This window comes from the organism of the source record quoted next, unplaced genomic scaffold (assembly GCF_019419815.1).
Source record: "Pyrus x bretschneideri cultivar Hongxiangsu unplaced genomic scaffold, Pyrus_bretschneideri_v1 Contig28, whole genome shotgun sequence".
In the NCBI taxonomy this organism is placed as follows: Eukaryota; Viridiplantae; Streptophyta; class Magnoliopsida; order Rosales; family Rosaceae; genus Pyrus; species Pyrus x bretschneideri.
This window is the reverse complement of record NW_025999590.1, coordinates 4,798,348-4,820,435: the sequence shown is the minus strand read 5'-3', so window position 1 is coordinate 4,820,435 and position 22,088 is coordinate 4,798,348. Positions and strand designations below refer to the sequence as shown.

Sequence of the window (22,088 nt, the reverse complement as noted above, 5' to 3'; positions counted from 1 at the left end):
ATTTGGAATTCGAAGGCCCAGATTTGGTAGAAGCTCATATTCAGCTAGCCTAGTCAACCCAAGTTTGGGTTGACTTGCAACTGTGATGGTGTATCAGTTCCATTTAGATCGTACTCGTTTGGTTGACCCGTTGGTTGATTAGATAACGCAACAAGATGATGTCATGTCGTGATATTCTTTCAACGTAGGCTTTTATGTATGAGCATGTCGATACGATATCAAACAGTTACGTAATCGAAGAATCAATAATACTAATAGTATAGTTACTATCTTGTTCATGTATGTCATGTGGTCAGATGGTTTGATCTACGGTTATGCGTTTTATAAAATTAGTAGGTGGTGGCATATTACATGAGGGAGGTATTTGTGGGGTTGTTATTGAATCTGTAATCCAACCACAAGCCTTCCTTGACATGATTTAAAAGGATTTGTAATGTACGACATAGCAGCTAGAGTTGGATATGCTGTCACTGCAAGTCGTTTATTTAAGAAAAGCCACCACAATTTTACCTAACTTCTTAGTTCTTATCTACGACGGATTTTAATACTAATACCATCAGTTAAAGTAGGATTTCAATGAGAGAGGATTCTCGCCGGATTCTTTTTAAAAAGATTTCGAGGATCTTTTAATCACATTCGTTCATCGTATATCGTGCGGTCAGTTTTTATCAGGTATTGTTTATATTCACTTTTAAATAAAAAAATTTACAATAATTTATGATCGCACGATGTACGATAAACAGACGTGATTGAAGAATCACCAGGAGGATTTCAATTGGCTACGTACTCGCAAATCACAATCAGATTTGGTGGAACTTAGGTTACACATGTTTAGACCACAATGTTGATCATTTTCTCCTCTCTCTCACGATTCATGAGTCAAATTATGTACTGTAAGACCAACGGATTGAGTTCGTTGTACGAAATTTTTTAGTATGCACCGGTAAATAGTGCATATTAAAGACCTTAGTTGTTAAATTTTTAGTTGTTGTAATTTTATTTTTTTTGGTAACAATAAGTCAAGGGAGATGGGAGGCTACCATATTTTAGGGTCAGGGTACACCACAAGTCTTTTGAAGACTTACAGAGTGGGTCTTAGTTTTTTTTTATAGTTTTTACAAATAACTTGTCAAGAAGGATTACTGCAGTGAAACTGAAACCTATGTCATGATCTAGCGAAGAGAACGATTTTACCAACTCAACAAATCCTTGTTGGTTTGGCTGTTGTATCTTTGATTGTACATTCAACTTTACATTCATCTGGTACATATCATACACAAAACTGAAGCATAATAAAATTTCGCCATTTTATATGAGAACCGCCATGAATTAATTTCTTTGAATGGAAAACACTAAAAACCAGCAGTGGAGTTGCACTTATTATTATCAAAGAGAGTAATTGATGGTAGAGATTAACCGTTTGCCCATCCCTTCTTCCCAAATAATGCATACAACAAAGTAGGTGGGTGGTGATAACAATTATCAAGTGACTTCAATTATCTTTGGTCAAATTTTTTTTTTGACCAAATCCCCTTCCCAAAAGCATGTATAGTTTCACAAATTATAAGAACACACTATTCTTGACTCTAACCAACTCGGTTATGCCCAAAATATACGTAAAGAATTGCTACAGTAAGTCCACTTCAAATTTTCCCACATTGGATAGAATTATAAGGGAGATTCTGGGTATGTCTTGTACCAAAAAAGGAAAAGAGCAGAGAAAAATAGAGAGTATTTTTGCTCACCACTCTTAAATAACGGTGACGCTGACCATCCTATTTAATATTGTTGAATAAGTTTACATTTCGAAATCTATGCAGTAAATAGACACAAATCTTAAAATTTAAATTAATCTAATAGTAATAAATAAAGTGATGAGCAAAAATGCATCAAGAGAAATAGAGAGCATTTGAAGGTTTATGAAAAGGACAATAAAATAAGCAAAAGAAGTAAAGAAAGAAAAAATGGGTGGGGGTAAAGGGTAAAGGGTAAAAGGTATGAGAAAGACATGCCAACAAACAAACATAAATAATTACAGGCACATGAGGGGAAGAAGAAGCCAGGGGAGGGGAGGGGACGATTGTCCCATAAAATGGAATGCCATAGGATTATTTGGACCACCACTCGATCCAACTGCTTCTACTAGCTATAATTTTATTTACGAGAAATGTGGAATCCAAGGCTTCGAAAACCTTCCCCACTTTCTACATGCCTCTCCCTTTCTGTCTCTAATGATGCAAAACAACTTTGATGATACGAGTATAGTTTTAACGTAGTGTTTTGTGTTAGAGAAATGCTAAGGAGATTCTTTTAAAGTGGAACTCTTCATAGAATTTCTGTCACCTTACAGTTTAATGTCAATTTTCATGCTAACATTATGAAACATTGTGCCAAAATCATAAAGTGACAGAGAGTTAATGGATAGTCCAACGTTTGAGAGAGTCTTCTTAGTGTATTCCTAGGTGTTAACAATCAATATTATGTAAAAGTAAATTTACACATTACAATATATCGTTGACACGACATACCACGATGAGAGCGTGCCAGTACTGTGAAGTCTTTCTCCTCATATTCTTTTGGAGAAAATTGTAGCAATGGTCCCTCTACTTTAATCCAATTGGAGCAATGGTCCCTTAACCAAAAATCTGTGACCGTTGGTCACTTAATTCACCAAAACATGCAGCTATAATCCATTTCGTCAACTCCATCATAAAATCCGTCAAAATGAGTCATGTTGGAAGAACAATTGCTACAATTGGGTTAAAATCGAGGGACCATTGCTCCAATTTGGTTAATGTTGACGGACAATTTCTCCAATTGGGTTAAAGTTGAGGAACAATTTCTACAATTTTCTCATTTGATTTTCATATTTGCTCCTTGATTCACCCTCACATTCGTGGTATGCGACTCATTTCATCGGAATTTCTAACAGAGTTGACGAAAAATACCATAAATACGCGTTTTAATGAGTTAAGAGACCATTGGTCAAATATTTTTAGTTAAATGACCTGCTCTAGTACCATGAAGAGAGTTGGAGTTCCCTCATAAAATCAATTGGCAATTTGGGGAGTAGTCCAACTTACTTATAAGCAAAGCACATGCAAAGTCTCCCCTCCCATCAATGTAAAATTCATTCTCAACATGATTATTACTCTAATTGAATTAAAATTAAAGAACAATTACTACAATTCTCTCTATTCTTTGTAGGTGAGGGTTCTTTTGGCTTCCTTGTGGTTGACAAAAACACAAAGGAAACACCCTTGTCCTCTTTGGTGTAATTTTTACTTTAATACCTGTAACACAATTACCAACAAGTCCCTTTTTTTCTGCTCTTGTAAAATGAATGATGGAATTGACGTGTAAATGGACACTCGATGGCCGCGGTAGACTCGAATCTCATTTATCATTTGCACTTTTTAACTTTAAATTATTTGTTGGATTAAAATTAAATGATATCTCTTGCTTCTTTTTGGAAACAGCCAAAAGGGTTAAGGGAGCACAACCTTTTACTCGTGAAAACTGCTAGATTCATCTCAATATCTTATTTTTTTAATTATATTATGATCTCGTCTATTAACAAAATTTAGAAAATTAAAATGTTACTTCTGCACCCATTGATATTCCTAAAATAATCTCTAATATATTATCTAAAATTATAAACTTGTCTCTTAGAAAAATATATATGATTTGAACATGATTTTCTTACATTTTCAATGAAAACGTTATCCTCTACTTAGTCAATGGAAACATCGTGTACCTCTTCCATGAAAACATTGTCTTCTATCTCTTCAATGAAAACGTCATCTTCTAAGTTCAATTTTTTTGTTTTCTCTGAATGAAAAAAGATGGAAATATGAGCTAGAGTTTAAAGGTAGATAAATGTTTCTAAACAGAGGGCAGAGTTAGAATCGTGCTCAACCTGTTTATTTAACAAAATAATTACGCCCAACTGTTTTATTTTTTAAAAAAGATAAAGTAAAAAGAGGGTGGGAGTCAGAATCCTGCTCAACCCTTTCATTTTTTTTAAAAGATAAAGCAAGAAGAGGGTGGGACTTAGAACCGCGTCCAATCTATTATTATTATACATCTTTTAAGGTCTTTATTAGTCATTTTACAAATGGGCAAACTTGTAATTAAATAGTTTATTAAAAAGTGGATGAAAAGTCAAGACAATGATCGAGGTGATAATTACAACACTATACTCTATTACATTATATCAGATAGCCCAACTCCTCTGTCAGAGAGCCTTACCAAGCTAGCCTCTAGTCTAGCTACCAACTCTATTACACTATACCCACCGTCTCGTTGATCGATCTCATAAATTATTAACTTTCTTCTTCATTCGTAAAGAATATCTTTTATGTTTGACTCATATAAATGACAAAATTGATACTTATTTAACTTAGTATTGTGGTATCTCGTTTACAGTTAAGTTCGAATTGTACTCTTTCTAATTTAAATCAAATTAGAAAATAGCTCAAGCAAAATAAAAATCCTAACCTCATGGTCTCTAATTAATAAAAGGGTTATAGGAATTTTTGGTCACTATGTTATAAGTCAAAATTTATTTTGTTCACTGATGAAGGATCATCTGAGGAGTCACACATAGAATTAAAGTCAAAGTCTTGCTCTTGGACATTCCTAACCTCATGGTTTCTAATAAGCATTCTATTGCCAAGGAACGTCTTAGGAGGGTTGTTACAAAACCCATCAGATTCCAAGATTAAGAAGGCTAATAACTTGTACTAGTTTATGTTCCTTTTGTTGTATAAATAACTTGTACTTGAGATGCTGGAGGACAAGTCTGATTTGAATGAAATTATTACTATCGAGTTAACTGTCAAGCTTCTCTTTTATTCCAAGCTTGCATTTTGTTCTACCTTTTCCAATTCTCTACAGCCCTAAGAGGATTTTATCATTCACTATGTTTTTTTATTTAGCCAATTTGATCGCTGTGTTGTTGAAGATTAATAATTTTGGTCACTTTCGAAGTTAAAAATATATTAAAATATTCATTAAATAGATAAAATCAATGAAAGAATTCGAAAACTTAATTAGCAAATAATTTAATAGTTTTTTTTTTAACTGCAAACTAATGGAAGTGACTAAAATTGTTAACTTATAACAACACATTAATTAAATTGGCTAAATTGACAACACAACGACCAAAATAAATTTTAACCTTTAGTGTCACATCACGGCCCGGGTGGGACGACTTCCCGGGCCCGCTCCACTACCGTAGCACGATATTGTCAGCTTTGGGCTTACCATTCCCTCACGGTTTTGTTTTTGGGAACTCACGAGCAACTTCCTAGAGGGTCACCCATCATGGGATTGCTCTGGCCCCCCTCTCGCTTAACTTCGGAGTTCCTACGGAACCCGAAGCCAGTGAGCTCCCAAAAGGCCTCGTGCTAGGTAGAGATGGAATATACATATAAGGATCAGTCCCCTGGGTGATGTGGGATGTCACAATCCACCCCCCTTAGGGGCCCGACGTCCTCGTCGGCACATTTCCGGCCAGGGATAGGCTCTGATACCAAATTGTCACATCCCGGCCCGGGTGGGACGACTTCCCGGGCCCGCTCCACTACCGTAGCACGATATTGTCCACTTTGGGCTTACCATTCCCTCACGGTTTTGTTTTTGGGAACTCACGAGCAACTTCCTAGAGGGTCACCCATCATGGGATTGCTCTGGCCCCCCTCTCGCTTAACTTCGGAGTTCCTACGGAACCCGAAGCCAGTGAGTTCCCAAAAGGCCTCGTGCTAGATAGAGATGAAATATACATATAAGGATCAGTCCCCTGGACGATGTGGGATGTCACATTTAGAACAATGAACAAAAATGTTTTCACCCTTAATAAAATTCTAACTGGTAGGATCAAATCATAGAGAATCTCAGACATGATTAGACAATCATATTCAATTAACAATGGTCAAATGTTATATTCATTTTTCTTTTGAGAAACGTGAAGAAATCATTCTCAAAGTGAAATTCTTCGTAAATACAAAATATATTATCTATATTAAAAAAATAAAGAATTGGATTAAGCCTCATATTAGATGAGTCGTAATAATATGATTCAAAAATAAAAATAAAATATAAAACTTTTTATTTACTACCAAAAAAAAATACCAATGTAGCGTAGTACTTAATCGACAGTCCCCACTTTCTCCTTAGCACTTCTATTTTCTTGTTGGGTCAGAGTGGTCAAATCATAGAGGTTACCGTTATTTCCGTATGCAAAATTTTTACATCCCTGTCCATTGTCCCATCCCAATCAGACACTTTCTACTCAATCACAACATCTTAACCCACCTCATTAGTTGACCACATTCCCACTAAAATAATGGTTTTTCTATAACGTACCTCTCCCAATTCTTTTTTTTTAAGCACCGAACAATCACGATTAAGTTACAGTAACATCATATACAGATTTTTTATTTTTTATAGAGAAATAAAGAAAAAAAGAAACGTTAAAGAAGAGTGGAGGATTTGGAGGGCAAAAAATTCTACTTCTCTTGAAGTGGCAAAGGACAGAAAGCAAACCATGCTTCAAATGGAAATTTGTCAAGGCATCAATGTGCATCCCGAAAAGTTTCCAATCACTCTGTTACGTAATATCACAAATTTATTAATGTCATAATATTACGAGTTCAAGGATCAAAAAAAAATTTATATGATGCGTGTATACTATTATTTGTCATTTCGTAAATTAGTATTACAGGTCACCACGATCGTAGTGTACCCCTGACCTGTAAAGATGCAAGGGAAAAGGAAAAACGTGAGCCGTGAGTTTCAACTTTAACGGTGATTAAAGCCCGAGAGCGTATCGCGTGGCGTTCGTAACAATATACACACGCACACAGCGAACCGGCTCTCCGTGATGACGGAACCGAAAAGCTAAGACTCACCGCTATATCAAATCCGACGCCAAAGGGGCAAAAGCAAAGCCAACAAAACATAAGATATGGTAATGTAAACGGCACAAACACCTCTCTCTCTCTCTCTCTTCCCTTCTCAGTCTATTACGCCGCCGACACCGTAACGGTTCTTCGAGCCTTTCGTCGGTGCGGTTCTCCTGCGGCGGCGATCTCCGAACTGTCCGGCGATTCGAGTTTTCTGTTAACTCTCTCACTGCTCAGTGCCTTCTTTCAATCCGCTGATTCCGTTCAAATTTCAAATTAGTCTTCGAGCGGTTCTCTCTCTCTCTCTAATACTCTAATTGTTACTGTTTATTTTTTGAATATTTTCGTGAACCGATTTTATTTCATGAAAAATGAGATTGGATGATATGTGGATTCTTATCAGCATCAGATTATTGCATTCATAATTTCCCTTTAGGAAATTAAATTTTTTTTTTTTTTTTTTTTTGCCTTTTTTTCTTAATTTTTTTGCTTTTAGTTCTTGTAATGCGTATATTGTCTCCAAATGTTAAGAAATTTTAATTTCTGTGCGGTGTAATCGTTTGCTTCAGTGGCTGTTCTTACAAATCTGGCCGTTCACTTAGCTCAGTTGAATTTGAATTGCGGATTTGCTAATCCCAATTTCAAATTCAAGTTCAACTGAGCTCAGATACATTTTCGTTTCCAGGAATTTATAATTTATTCAGGTCAAATACTTGACAGATTCCTCGAAACCGAAACGAAAATAATGTGTTTGAAGATCAACATTTCTGAATATTGTATCAGCTTTACCTGTTGTGATTTTGTTCTGCTCTTAATTTGTTGAATGGTTATGTTTATCGAAAACAAATTCATCCTGTTCTGTACTAAAGTTCTGAAAATTGAAATGTTGTATCTCAAAAAATTGGTAGTTGTTTGGTATTGAAGTGAGCCATTTTATGTTTCTTTTCGTGTATGACCAAGCGGTTATTTTCGTGTATGGGCAGGTACGCAAAAGATGATAGGATCCTTTCTTACCAGAACACTTGTGTATGTGAATGATCGACCCTCGCTTTCTGGTTGCGTTTCAAAGGACGTTTGATTATTGTCAAATTCTGACCTTCCCCCTTTTCCATGTTGGCACTTGACAGGATGGCTCTTGGCTATGCTTATCCAGCTTATGAGTGCTACAAAACCGTTGAAAAGAATAAGCCGGAGATTGAACAGCTTCGCTTTTGGTGCCAGTATTGGTATCAACTGCGTCTTCTGTCTAAGATAGCGATCTATTTGTCCTTGAATCCCTTGTGATTCTTAGCGATGACCCGCTTTTCATCCTTGAATTTCAGGATTTTGGTGGCTGTTTTGACTGTATGTGAGAGAGTTGGTGATGCTTTTGTTTCCTGGTAGGGGATTTGTGTTTGAATGTTGCGAGATTTCAAATATGCTTATTTTGTGCCACTTCATTGTCTCATTCTGTTTTTTTTTCTTTTTGTGCAGGGTTCCCATGTATAGCGAAGCTAAGTTGCTCTTCATTATATATCTGTGGTTTCCGAAAACAAAGGTACAGGATTCCGTAAGGGATTTTGGACTGAGATTATTAGCTTATTTAATTGTTTGTTTATGAGTATAACTTTCCTTATACTCACAACTATCTCTGTGTTGCAGGGAACGACCTATGTGTATGATTCCTTCTTTAGACCATATCTTGCAAAGCATGAAAATGAAATTGATAGGAACTTGTTGGAACTAAAAACTAGAGCTGGTGACATGGCCATTGTGTATTGGCAAAGAGCTGCAAGCTATGGTCAGACGAGAATATTTGATATTTTGCAGTATGTTGCTGCACAATCGACACCAAGGCCTCGCCCTGCTCAGGTACGGTGACATGATTTGGACTTGGTGTTTTCAGTTTTACCATTATGTTCCATCATTATTGATTGCAACATCGCCAATCTGGCCACCCAGTCAGTTGGAGCAAGTTATCAAAACGTTATTGTCTTTTTATCATCCAGATGTTGATTTTTTTGTGCATGTTGAATTGTTATGTTGGAGTTTCAATTCTAGGCTTTGCCTTTTCACCATCTTTTCATTAAATTAGTCCTTTCAAGTACTTGTTCAAGGTTATTTTGTTTGAACTTCGGGATATTGTGTGTGTGTTTATATATATTTCTTCATTTAGTTATAGATGATCGTTCATGCCTTGGGGAGGTTGGTACCGGATTGAAAGTAATACTTTGTTGCTTCATGAGTTATTGATTGTACGTTGCATTTCTTTTGTACCCTGCATTCCGGTATGGATGTGTGCATCTCGCCTTCATTGCACGATATTTATTGTTTATTATTACCATATAGGCCGTACTGCGCTATACATTGTGGAACCGCTCATCAAGGAAAAAATTATAACAAGGTTTTTGCCTCTGCTGAAAAAGTTACTCTTGAAATTGCAGCCACAACAAGGTGTTAGGCGCCAACCCACCACACCACCTCCAAATCGCCAGCCAGCTGCAACTACGCAATCACAACCCGAGGAACCGCCATCTCCCACTTCCAGTACTTCTTCAAGCAAGGACCAAAAGGAGATAGTGGAAGCCTTAGCACCATCACCAAAGCCTAAACCTGCCCCTCAAACGGCAGGTTCAATTACTCAAAAAGCCACAGCAACAGCAGCTGCATCTGAATCATCTAGCCAAACCACCCCAACTGAAGAGGCTGCACCAACGCAGACTGACGCAGCGCCATCCTCTTCGGCAACTGAAGAGACAAATCCTCCCCCGAAAGAGACGGTCATGGAGGAAACCATTCGGGTCACACGTGGAAAGTTGAGGAAAGCACGCTCCGCAGGAAACCGTTGAAATTTCACATTTTTAGATTTGCGTAGGTGGACAATGACGGCTCTTTGAATTGTTGCTGTAACCGTGATGTAAATTTGGCATCCTCTGCTTTCTATTTCATTCGTTTTTTGGTCGCTGGACCGTGGACCGGTCTGATGTTTCACAGGGCAGTTCAATCATCAAACTCACATATTGCTTCAATTGCACTCGGATGTCAAAGTGACGATATTTCAATCCAACAATGCTGCGTCGTGTGAAAATGTTCAGTATATTGGCACCTAGGGTTGGATGGTACACAAACACAAGGGGCGTCCTTATGTGGAGAAATTTTTCAGTGTGCCGAGAATATGGTTGAATACACTAAGTGTCATAATACAATTGATTGGATTTTTTTTCAAGTTTCTAATCAATTGTATTATGACACTTTATATACCAGGTTGTGTTCCTGGCACACCGAAAAATATGCTCCTTATATGAGGGCAAATTTTAAGGTTCACTTGTCAGACACAGAACAAGACCCCCCATGTGTTGCCTTTTGTCCTGTTCTTACTCATGGTACCACTTGATTTTGTTAATGACATATACAATCGAATGGACATAAGTTTTTCTTCTTTATAAGAATGATCTGACCAATCACGTGATCAGACTGTCCTACCGAAATTTTCTTCCCTTGATTAAAAAAACTCTCTTATTTGAGGGCGAATTTGAAGGTTCACCCGTGATACACAAAACAAGACCCTAGGTATTGCCTTTTGTCATGTTCTTACCCATGGCACCGCCCAATTTTGTTTAAGCCATATACAATCGGTTGGACATAAGTTTTTTTCTTTGTTAAGAATGATATGACTAATCACGTGATCAGACTGCCTTACTGAATTTTTTCTCTCATGATTCAGATGGGTTGGACACAGCTGAATGGTATTGAGCTTCCATACAACTTATTCAAATTCCAAAGAATTTTCTTTTAGTTTTGTGTTTTTTGGTTTTTTATCGCTAGGGAGCCACGTAGGAGGAACGTTGAGTTTGTGATAGGAAAAGCTTTCAACTGTGTAGTGGCTGAAACTAGAGGCAACTGCTAACCCCACAGATCCAAACCCCACCATCACTCTGCATTCACCGGAAAATTAACTTGGAAATGCCGCAAGCACCATCACTCCCCCGCCTCCACTCTCCACCTCTCCTTCTTCCTTTCGCGTGTCCCACAAGTTTGCAGGAAATCAACGATCGCCAAAGTCGTATCCATGCATCAGAGCGATTGATCTTGATCAAAACACGGTTTCTGTTCTTTCCCCCACTCTTTCTCCTTCCAAAATCTCGAATTCGAACAGTTTGTTTTGGAATCTGACGTAACCATCAATTTCCAGGTAGTGGCAATCTCAGTTGGGTTTGCGAGTGTTGCGGTTGGGATTGGCATTCCGGTTTTCTACGAAACACAGATCGACAGTGCTGTGAGTCCTTTTGATTCTGTATCTAAATACGATTAATTAAGTAGTTTGTAGATAATTAATTTAACATTAGTAATGCTAACTGCAGGCTAAGAGAGACAACACTCAGCCATGCTTCCCCTGCAATGGAACTGGCGCTCGTAAGTAATTAGTAAACTACTTCACTTGCAGCTGTATTTTTTGGTGAAGTATGTAAAGTCTCGCTTCGGAAATCTTACAAAATAAAATACAACTTATTTTACGCGGTTTCAGTCCTAATTGCATCGAAACCTTATTGAAAAAGAAAAAAACCGAACTGCACACACGTGCTTAAGTTTGAAACAATATCGGCGTTTCAATTACATACTCAATGTGTCAACAACTCGTAGTTCCGGTACTCATGTGTCGTGCTGTTTAAGCTTGTGCCAAATTATGAAACTGGACGACCGTACGTTGTTGTGTGTCTCAGAAAAATGCAGATTCTGCACGGGGAGTGGGACAGTGACAGTAGAGATTGGCGGGGGCGAGAAAGAAGTGTCCAACTGCATCAACTGCGAAGGGGTCGGTTTGTTTACGTGCACAACGTGTCAGGGTTCCAGGATTCAACCTCGGTACCTTGATCGCAGGTACGATGATTCATATGTTCGGATCATATTCGATCGATCAGTTATGCATGAAACTAACTCATTTGTGTATATTTTTGTGTTGGAACAGAGAGTTCAAAGACGATGACTGATCGAGATGTGCTATATATTGCTAGGAAGAGAAGCTAGCTGCTGGGATATTCGATTCTTTCTCTTACTTGTGTTTGTTGTTTTTCATGATTTTCATTTTCTTTATTCTTCTCTGCACAAGAGTATGCAAACAAAGATGCAAGGACCTATTTTGTCGAAAGCGGTATTCTAAACTATGCTAATTTAATAGGAACGGAGTTTGAATTTCGATGAAAGGGTTTAATTGGTTTAATTCACCTTTGCATACAACTACCAATCTTAAAATCCACAATGTGCAAACTGTAGTCACACTTACTAGAGCGGACGTGCTTCTCTTATGCATCAACATTCAAATTCTCTCCGCATAATTTCGATTAGTTTGAAGTAAATTATCGTCGGACAAGAGATAAAACAAAAACTAAGTTGGGCTTTCGTTAAAACGTTGAATCGGCCCGTCTTCCTCTCTGGCCGCCTCTGGGTAGAGAGAGAGAGAGAGAGAGAGAGAGGACGACGTCGGATTGAGTTGGCCGCACCTGGCTTCCAAGCCCCAACTAGGGTTTTTGCAGGGTTCCAAGCCTACAAACCAGCTAGAGAGAGAGAGAGAGAGAGAGACTGGAGAGAGAGAGAGAGAGAGAGAGAGAGATGTTGTACATCGTAGGACTGGGATTGGGGGACGAGAAAGACATAACTGTGAGAGGATTAGAGGCTGTGAAGAAATGCGACAAGATTTTCATCGAAGCCTACACTTCCCTCCTCTCCTTGGGCCTCTCCTCCTCCGGCCTCTCCTCTCTCGTACTCTCTCTCTCTCGAATTGCTTGCAAAACTTGCTTAATTTTTTCAAAAAGTTTGAACATTGTCAATGTGCAGGAAAAACTGTACGGAAAACCAGTGGCACTTGCAGATAGAGAAACTGTGGAGGAAACGGCCGATCAAATTCTAACTGCCGCCGCTGCTTCTGACGTCGCTTTCCTTGTCGTCGGCGATCCTTTTGGGTATGCCCTTTCTCCTTATCTGTACAACTCGAAATCCATGTGTGACAATTTTTTTGAGTAGGAATTGAGGAAGCAATTAAGATAACTTATGTTGATCAATTGAGCTTTTTCAAATGCATAAGATCATTAAACTGATACAAAAGCAACGAGGAATCTCTTTGTAAGCTGATTACTGTGTTTTTGCTTGCGTAATTCGATCTGTAACGCAGAGCTACGACACACACTGATCTTGTGGTTCGAGCCAAGAAGTTGGGGATTGATGTCAAGGTGGTGCACAATGCGTCGGTGATGAATGCAGTTGGAGCCTGTGGATTACAACTCTACCACTACGGTGAGACAGTTTCAATACCATTCTTCACCGAGACATGGAGCCCGGATAGCTTTTATGAGAAGATTCAGAAAAATCGTGCGCTTGGGCTGCATACGCTATGCTTGTTAGGTTGTGTTCTAGATACTTGCTTAAAAAATGACACCGCTGACGCTTATCTTACTATACAAACTCATTACAAATTATTTTTGTTGTAGATATACGCGTGAAGGAACCAACTCTGGAATCTTTGTGCAGGTCTCTAGTCAAATAATCGACTGCCTCTTTTTTAATTTCAGCTTCGAAGAATTCACCGTGTGCATTAGTTTGTGTGTTTTTTGTGCTTCTGCAACTGCATAGGCTTATTATTGTTACTTGCCTCCCTTTCAGAGGAAAGAAGCAGTATGAACCGCCTAGATATATGTCGATAAACACTGCAATTGAGCAGCTTCTGGAGGTTGAGCACAATCGAGGAGAATCTGGTAACCATGCCATTTTTTCAGATCTTTACCTTCAAACATGAGTGTTATCTGTTGTCTGGCCTCTACACGATAAAACTATTGCTATATTTTTTATTTGTGCATTACGTTGCAGCATATAATGAAGACACGACATGTGTTGGGCTTGCTCGGCTGGGAAGTGAGGATCAGAAGATCGTTTCTGGTACGATGAGGCAACTGCAGTCGGTTGATTTTGGGGCACCTCTCCATTGCCTTGTTATAGTAGGCAAAACTCATCCAGTGGAAGAAGAAATGCTGGATTTTTAGAGAGAATAATCATGGCAGTGTTTGATTATAACGCTGTTAGGACGGACTTTGCCTGATCCACTTTTCTACAGTGAACTGTTGCACTATATGCAGCAGAGACAGAAGAGGAACTTGGCTTTCAAGAGAGATCGGAAGATGGGTTACTGTGGACGCCAAATTGCTGCCGGTTAGCAGATACCAAGTCATGCTGCACAATCCGATAAATTTTGTGGGTCGAGTTTAGTCGAGTTGCTGTGATACATTACCTACTGTATTAATTTCACTTGTCTCCAATTTTGAGCAAAATATATTTATTGTGATCATTCCTCATTGTTTGGATACTTATTTAGAGATGAATAACATTGAGACTTGCTAATCGAACAACGACGAATGCTTGTTTGATTTCATTGATACTGCAAGATGAATACTTTCTGGGGCTCGGTGTTTATAAATTAGCTATGCCATTGAAGTTGAGATGAAATATCTATAAACTTTCACTGACAGAAAAGCCATATTATGAACATGTGCTATGAGTTCATCCTAAATATCTAACCATGCGTAGTTTTACTGCACTTCCCTCGCAACCAAGGCAACCTTATCTGATCGCCTTTCAAACAGATGAATGTCTCTCTCAAATTAGGGTCCTCGAACAGGTCTAGCGCGGGAAAGTAGAGTTCTTCTTCAATGCCTTGTATCTCATCCAGTGCTCTGATACAATTGGTAATGGAAAATCTGTCATCTCTAGGCATTGCCGCCGCTCTCCTCAACTTTGACGCAGCAATCATCTCCGAAAGGGCTTGTGCCATTGTATCACATATTTCTTGATCCCTTCTGCTTTGACCCTCGGAAGACTCTGCCTCGGATGGACGTTTCCTTTTCCTATCCACTATAACCTTGGCCACCTTTTCTGCTGTTGACGCTTTGCCTTGCACAGGCTCTGAGGATGATGGGATTTCAGAATGAGGGGCTTCACTGTCGGGACAGGAAATCAAACCTGCACTGTCTATTCCGGCAGACTTGTCCGATCCCTCGTAGTGACTAGACTGAGCATACTTCCCATCGGCTGCAGAGTCTGCGAATATCGTGCACAGCTGATCATATATCGGACAGTCCTTGACTTTAATTGTCTCAGGTTTAGTCTGCACCCCGAGGTCCTCCCACAGATGCTCAAACTCGATACAGCAAGAATCATCCAGAGTGAAGTCATTCGTTTGATCATAAGCCGACTTGAGGTTGTAAAATCGTGTCCTCAGAACATCCAAGTGCTTCCTCAACTGATTGTTGTTGAAGTTGAGATCCGTTTGCTTGTTGAACTCATCGCGAATAATGTTCCAGGTTTTCTTGTCGAACACACTGTTCGGTCTGTTTCCCAACTGAATCTGCTTCACAACCAAGTCTGCGAATGTCTTATCGAGGGATGCTGTCCACCGAGTCCTCGAACGTTCTTGCTTAGGCTGACGATGACTAACTTCATTATCCATCTACAAGCCACAAAACTTGCATCTGAAAATCGATAAAATTCCGCTTAGAATGCTATCCCAAAACCCTAAACCCTAAACCGAGCATAAATCATCATTTTCACATTACAAATTTCACAAACAGCATTGAAATTAGTGGGAATTATACGCCTCGAGTAAAAATTAAAATTCCCTAAACCCTAGATTCAACCAGACCAGAATGGCCGCGGAATAAAACCCTAATCCAACAACGGCCGCGGATTAAAACCCTAAAACCAACAATTACAAACCCCCACACAAGAATTAAAGATCATAAAACCCTAATTATAATATCAAAAACTAAACACAAAAAGCAGTTCTTTCCCACACAACCTGATTCTACGTATTATGCAAATTCACATCAAAATTAAAAGAATTGGGGAATTCAGTAAATATTAATCGGGAGAGAAAAACCAGAACGCAAAATGCTTTGAATACTGTGGAGAGGTTACCTGCGTCCTCCGGGATGTCGCCGCCGGAGACTGTGGCGTCTCAGCTACACAGGAGAGAGTGAGTAATTAACACAGAAATTTAATTTAATTTTTATTTTAATTTTTAAGTTAAATGTAAATATGTGGGAGGGTCAATGCTTATGGTCAACGATGACGGTGGAAAGAGACCGAGAACATGGCGAGACGTCATTGGTTGGCTTCGCGCGTCTTCACGGTGGAGTTATTTTTTGGACGCATGTTCACCAGTGTGCTATTCGGAGCGTTTAGGGCTATTTGCGATTTTCCACCAACATTACATATTTCTCATTAGTCACGTTCCACTCTTAAATTTAGAACATCTCCATAACAGTTGTCAAAATCCTAGATTAAATACCATTGTGCAAATTTGACATTGAAAATCTTTTCAATCGAAGTGTTATTTGTTGATTGAATTTGAAGACTTTGTGATTAGGAGTCAAATTTGACATCAATGCACATTTATTTTTAATTGATTTTAGGAAACTTTAACGAAAAACTCCAGATACTGCTCACTTTAACGAAAAACCATATTTTTATAATAAAAAGTCAATCATGGCACTATTCACTTTACCATTTATTTTGTACTTATCATTAAAACTCAAAGTTTTCAAATCTTTTTCATTAGTTTTCCTTTAATTTTAATGGTGGGTTTCTTATTCCACTAACATTTCAATCAATAAAAATTTTGTTTCAACATTTTTTTTTTAAATAATTATAACCATTTAAAGCTCTATTTTAATAAGAAAAATAACTTTTGACAATTCGATTGGAAAAATACAAAATTTGATATAAAACTTCATATTCTCACATCAGCTAATTAATTACTATTTACCTATTATAATTTGACATTTTCTTTGACAACGGTCTTACATTTCAAATACAAGATTAATGAACATTTGTATTTTTTTTGTTTTGTTTTAGATGTGGGGGACCCTATCCAAAATTTAACAAGAAATTGAAAAGCTACGTGATTGAGAGATCAAATCTTCCGCACTTAAAATACGCGACTCACGGCGAAATCTCTCTTTTTGTCGCTAGCACACCCCTTTATGGAAGTACGGATGACCATATTTTATTCAGACGCAACGCTCTAACCGAAGCTGGATCGTCGGCTGCACATTCCGCACCAGAAATTGGCCCACTTTCAATTCGTTTTACCATCCACAAGCAACGACCAGGGTTTTAAGATCCACGGTCAATTTCTTTTACCTTCCTGTCGGTGGTCAGTTGAACGGTTAATATCATCTTTCCCTCCCAAATATCCAACGGCCAAAACAACTCTGCGTCATCTCTGACATCGTCCTACTGCAGATCTGCCCGTTCGTTTTGCCTGCCCGCACGAGGGCTAGTTCCGTCTTTTGACAATGATTAGCCCAACCAGCGAACCAACGTACCAAACTCCAATAAACGAAAATAAAAAAAATAAAAATAAAGGTTTATTATATTAACATTCTACAAATTAATAAATAAACCCACGTACTTAATACATATCATATTTGCTTTTTCAATTAAAAATTATCGTAATACACCTCTCACATGCTTACTTATAATATCCTCACACCCCACATTCTTAATATACATCTGACATTTTCTACATGCACCCCATATTTTCTATACATTCCACATTTCTCAAATCTTATAAAGCTTTTAATTTGGACAAAAAATACAGACTAGAATTTTGACAAAAAATGCCGCTTGAGATTTAAAGCATATGTGCGTTGTTTTTAATTCCACCATTAAAACCTATGTCGTTTGTTTCTAATATTTAGTGGTAATTTTAGGTGTTTAATTATTCATGCAATCCTTGTGAGCCCTAAAAGATAAATACGAACATAAAAACTTGAATAACACATAAAAAACAAGATTAAATAATTATCGATGTCGTCAAAATTACTAAAACAATAAAAAATATGAAGTCTTACCTCATGTGAAGCTTCTGAAACATCGATTTCGTGTTTCGTTCTCAAAAATAATTTTTCTCAATCAACATGTTTGTAGTTTTATTAGTTAGGATTTTGTTCAACAATGGAAGGTCGAAGAGGTTTTGATAGTTGAAGAAGATAAATAATACGTTAAAAGTGATTTGGAGTGTAGATAATTTTTTTTTTTATAAACTTAATAAGATCAAAATTGCCATTACATAATAGGATAAATAAATTATTTAATATTAAATTTTAATGTGAAGTGCATTCAATATTTTACAGAATGCTAATATAAAAAGGCAAAATAAAAGCAAAGGCGGCGAAATTAACCTTGTCACGGTTGTCGGTGCAGTAGATCGTGTCCAACGACAAACATAAAAAACAAACATCTGAGTTCGGATCCGAGAGGGAGCACCAATCGTCGCTTAATCTCCTCCAAAACCTCGATTAATGTTTGTTTGTCTTGTCACAATGTGCTAAGACAGATCTCTACTTGGACTACTTTTTGCCTGCCTCTTGTGGTTTTGGTTGGTCCTGAAAAATGGGAGCTAAATCTAGGTGCAAGGGTTGGTGGGCGTGGCTGCTGGTGCTCGCGATCTTCGGCCTCGTCGTCGGCGCCGTCGTTCTTGCCGTCGTCAAGAAAGTAAAGAAAAACTCCGGCGGCGACGACGGGGCGGTTCCCGGGCCTCCCGGCGCCATTACCCAGAAATACTCCGACGCTCTCAAACTCGCCGTCCAATTCTTCGACGTCCAGAAATGTACCCTCTCTCCCTCTCTCTCTCTACATTTGCAATGTGTTCAAGTTCTTTGCTAAATTCTCAGTTGATTAACATTGTTAGCATTACCCAATGCCCCAATTACTAAAAATTGCAAGTGTTTGATCTTTGTTTTGCTGTTTTTCTTGCTTTACATTGCGGATTTTAAGTGTATAATTTCCCAAGTAACTATCCAGTTGCTCAATTGGTATAAATGTTTGATCTTTGCTTTGTTCTTCTTCGTCTTTGTTGCGAATCTTTGATGCATTAATTTCCTTAGTAAATTGCTCACTGGATTCACATTAGTAGTTTACCTAAAACCCAGATGCTAAATTGGTATAGATCTTTGATCTTTGCTAAATTGGTATAAATGTTTGATCTTTCCAAAATTGATATAAAGGTTCGATCTTTGTTCTTCATCTTTTCCATTGTGAATTTGCGAGTTCTCGATGTATTAATTTACTTAGTAACTATTCAGGTGATTCACATGATTCGTATTACCCAAAACCCAGTTTGCTAAGTGTTGTGAAGTGCTTGATCTGTAATTTGTTTTTTATTTTGTGGGTGATTGTCATGTGTAGCTGGTCAGTTGGTCGATAACAAGATATCGTGGAGAGGGGATTCGGGTCTGAAAGATGGAAGCGATGTGAAGTTGGATTTGTCCAAGGGAATGTATGATGCTGGGGATCAGATGAAGTTTGGTTTTCCAATGGCGTATACTGCCACAGTGTTGTCGTGGACGATTCTTGAGTATGGTGATCAGATGGATGCGGTGAATCAGTTACAAACCGCTCAAGCATCTCTGAAGTGGATCACTGACTTCCTTGTCAATGCTCATCCCAAGGACAATGTGCTCTACGTTCAGGTTTGTATATATCAGCATTGTATTTTGATACTGATTTCTTGGCTAACAGTTGATTTTCGGGAGGGTCATTGGTTTGAATATGCGCTAAACGTTGTTACGAATGTTAGTGTTTAATTCTACAATCGCGTAGTGATTCTTCTAGAGCACTGTGTGGGATAATAGGTGCTGTAATGATGAACCATTTTTATTACATGCAAATTGCAATGCTTATGAAGTGTTACTTACTTGTCAATTCATATTCTGGGGCAGGTAGGTGACCCTAAAAAGGACCATGCATGTTGGTATAGGCCGGAAGACATGACCGAGAGTAGGCCAGTCACACAGGTCAACACATCCGCTCCAGGAACGGATGTTGCAGCTGAAACTGCAGCGGCTATGGCTTCGGCATCTCTGGTCTTCAAGAAAAGTGATGCCACATATTCAGATACGCTTCTCAAGCACGCCAAGCAGTTATTTACTTTTGCTGACAAAAACAGAGGCTCTTACAGTGAAAGCATCCCTGAGGTCCAGCAATTTTACAATTCAACGGGATATGGAGATGAGCTTTTGTGGGCAGCAGCCTGGCTTTACCATGCAACTGGGGATAAGGAATACCTTGATTACGTCACAGGGGAGAATGGAGATGAGTTTGCTCAATTTGGTAAACCAACATGGTTCAGTTGGGATAACAAGCTTGCAGGAACCCAGGTATGTTGAGAACAATCCTTTCTTTGTTTTTCCTGCTGTGTTTTAATCTGTCAAATGCCATGGTAAAATGCAACTCACCGGAGAAACATATGATTTAACAATGTGTTACTCTTCCTGGATTATTATAGCTATATTTGTGGGACTTCCATTTGCAAGATAAGTTACCATTATACTTGATTAAACTTCGTCTTTCAGTCTTTTCAATAACTTGGCCATTTTCATGCAGGTTTTGCTTTCCAGGTTGACCTTCTTTGGTGGGAAGGACACCTCAGACAATTCTGGCCTTCAAAAGTACAGGAAAACAGCTGAGGCTGTTATATGTGGCTTCCTGCCAAGCTCGCCAACAGCCACGAAAAGCAGAACAGACAGTAATCTTCTTCACTATTGTCATATTACATGGATTATCATGCATATCTTTTCTTCTTCAAGTTAAATCAAAATCATTGCTCCTGCTACCCTACCTCGAGATTAGTTCTCCAGAACTATATCAACGCTTCTTCTACATTCTAACGCACCAATTAATCTAGATGTTACTGATAATATTATAAACACTCACCAATCTAACAGCCTCTATTGTAGACAAACTCCTCCACCATTCATAATAACTGATTTGCACTTCAAAACAACTAGGGAGGATCAACACAATTGCTTCCTATTATGTAGAAGATAGTGATATTTGTACTAGGCAAACGTAAAGCTTTAAACACCAAAATGCATACGGTTTCTGATATTTCCAAGCTATCAAGTATGTGTCCACAGTTGGAAATGTTATTTTGCTTTGTATCCTTCTAGCTTTATGCACCACACTCAAATCTCCTAGGCTGGTTTGCATATGCTCGTAGTTCGGTTTGAGTTGATTTATTCAGTTTTTTTTCCCGTATCTCTCATTCTCCTTCGCTTACCATCATGGTGTCCACATTGCAGATGGTCTGATCTGGGTCAGTGAATGGAATGCTCTGCAGCAGCCAGTTGCTGCTGCTTTCCTAGCTGCTCTTTACAGTGACTACATGCTTACATCTCGCTCCACAAAACTAGAGTGCGATGGAGATACCTATAAGCCATCAGATATTCGGAAATTTGTTAGATCTCAGGTATGCTTTCTGTTGTGTCTCAAGTACATTTTGCATATATGCACAGGTGTTAGCAACAAACAGCCGTAACCCTTCATAAACGTGTATTCCTTCCTAATGTGTTTCGAATTTTATAGGCGGATTATGTCTTGGGCGACAATCCTATGAAAATGAGCTATCTTGTCGGGTACGGGGATAAATATCCCAAATACGTACACCACAGAGGAGCTTCTATCCCGGCTAATCAGAAGACTGGCTGCAAAGATGGATTCAAGTACCTTGACTCAACTGACCCCAACCCTAACATAGCCGTTGGAGCACTTGTTGGCGGGCCATTCCTAAACGAAACATACATTGATGCCCGGAACAACTCGAAGCAAGCGGAGCCGAGCACATACAACAGTGCGGTCATTGTTGGCCTTCTGTCAAGTTTGGTGACAACCTCTTCAGCAGTTAAATCCTTCACCTAGAGAGTCGTAGATAACTGATTACATTTGTTTGTATTATATATATTGCTCTGTACCTGTTTGTATGCATGCCCTGGGGACTGTTTCTATACACAATTTAGTGATGTAATGCAGTAGTACGTATTTGCTTTCCAATTATTTGGGTCATTCAGAATTCAGATCCCTCACTGGATCTTGTGTTCGGAGCCAATGGACTAGAGAATTTGGATTACTCAATTTAAATCTTGCGGCTATCATCAACCCATCTTATTGGCCCACCTCATACAAAACCAAGCCCTTGAACAATCTGGATCTGTTTCTCACTCTCTTGAATTGTTCGAATTCTCTGGTCTGTCGCTTCCGGACATAGATCCTGAGAGGACTAATATCTACCCTAATTTAGGAGGGAGAAGATTCGAATTTGTGTGGTACACTGTTCTAGCCAATTGGTCTATTGTTGCGTAAAGTTTAGAGCTCTTG

At 38.5% G+C, this 22,088-nt stretch overlaps 4 protein-coding genes and 1 pseudogene across 4 annotated transcripts; 4 read left to right on the top strand and 1 right to left on the bottom strand.

Moving 5' to 3' along the window:
• Positions 1 to 6,936: 6,936 nt before the first annotated feature.
• On the top strand, positions 6,937 to 9,849 carry LOC103927885 (putative HVA22-like protein g). Its single transcript, XM_048588548.1, has 7 exons — positions 6,937 to 7,198; positions 7,892 to 7,934; positions 8,036 to 8,134; positions 8,231 to 8,287; positions 8,382 to 8,445; positions 8,550 to 8,759; positions 9,332 to 9,849. The coding sequence occupies exons 2-7, from the start codon at positions 7,903 to 7,905 to the stop codon at positions 9,734 to 9,736; spliced, it is 867 nt and encodes a 288-aa protein (XP_048444505.1). The 5' UTR covers positions 6,937 to 7,198; positions 7,892 to 7,902; the 3' UTR covers positions 9,737 to 9,849.
• A 700-nt stretch (positions 9,850 to 10,549) lies between these two features.
• LOC125479298 lies at positions 10,550 to 12,502 on the top strand (annotated as a pseudogene).
• On the top strand, positions 12,350 to 14,238 carry LOC125479297 (probable diphthine methyl ester synthase). Its single transcript, XM_048588462.1, has 6 exons — positions 12,350 to 12,644; positions 12,720 to 12,844; positions 13,054 to 13,283; positions 13,370 to 13,409; positions 13,542 to 13,633; positions 13,746 to 14,238. Exons 1-6 carry the CDS (start codon positions 12,495 to 12,497, stop codon positions 13,916 to 13,918), a joined length of 810 nt encoding a protein of 269 aa, XP_048444419.1. The 5' UTR covers positions 12,350 to 12,494; the 3' UTR covers positions 13,919 to 14,238.
• A 129-nt stretch (positions 14,239 to 14,367) lies between these two features.
• Positions 14,368 to 15,982, bottom strand: LOC125479296 (L10-interacting MYB domain-containing protein-like). Its single transcript, XM_048588461.1, has 2 exons — positions 15,846 to 15,982; positions 14,368 to 15,400 (listed from the first exon to the last, which is right to left on the bottom strand). The coding sequence occupies exon 2, from the start codon at positions 15,376 to 15,378 to the stop codon at positions 14,446 to 14,448; it is 933 nt and encodes a 310-aa protein (XP_048444418.1). The 5' UTR covers positions 15,379 to 15,400; positions 15,846 to 15,982; the 3' UTR covers positions 14,368 to 14,445.
• Positions 15,983 to 18,119: 2,137 nt separating this feature from the next.
• Positions 18,120 to 21,764, top strand: LOC125479252 (endoglucanase 10-like). Its single transcript, XM_048588403.1, has 6 exons — positions 18,120 to 18,543; positions 19,122 to 19,405; positions 19,655 to 20,092; positions 20,319 to 20,460; positions 21,017 to 21,183; positions 21,300 to 21,764. Exons 1-6 carry the CDS (start codon positions 18,327 to 18,329, stop codon positions 21,630 to 21,632), a joined length of 1,581 nt encoding a protein of 526 aa, XP_048444360.1. The 5' UTR covers positions 18,120 to 18,326; the 3' UTR covers positions 21,633 to 21,764.
• The last annotated feature ends 324 nt before the right edge of the window (positions 21,765 to 22,088 follow it).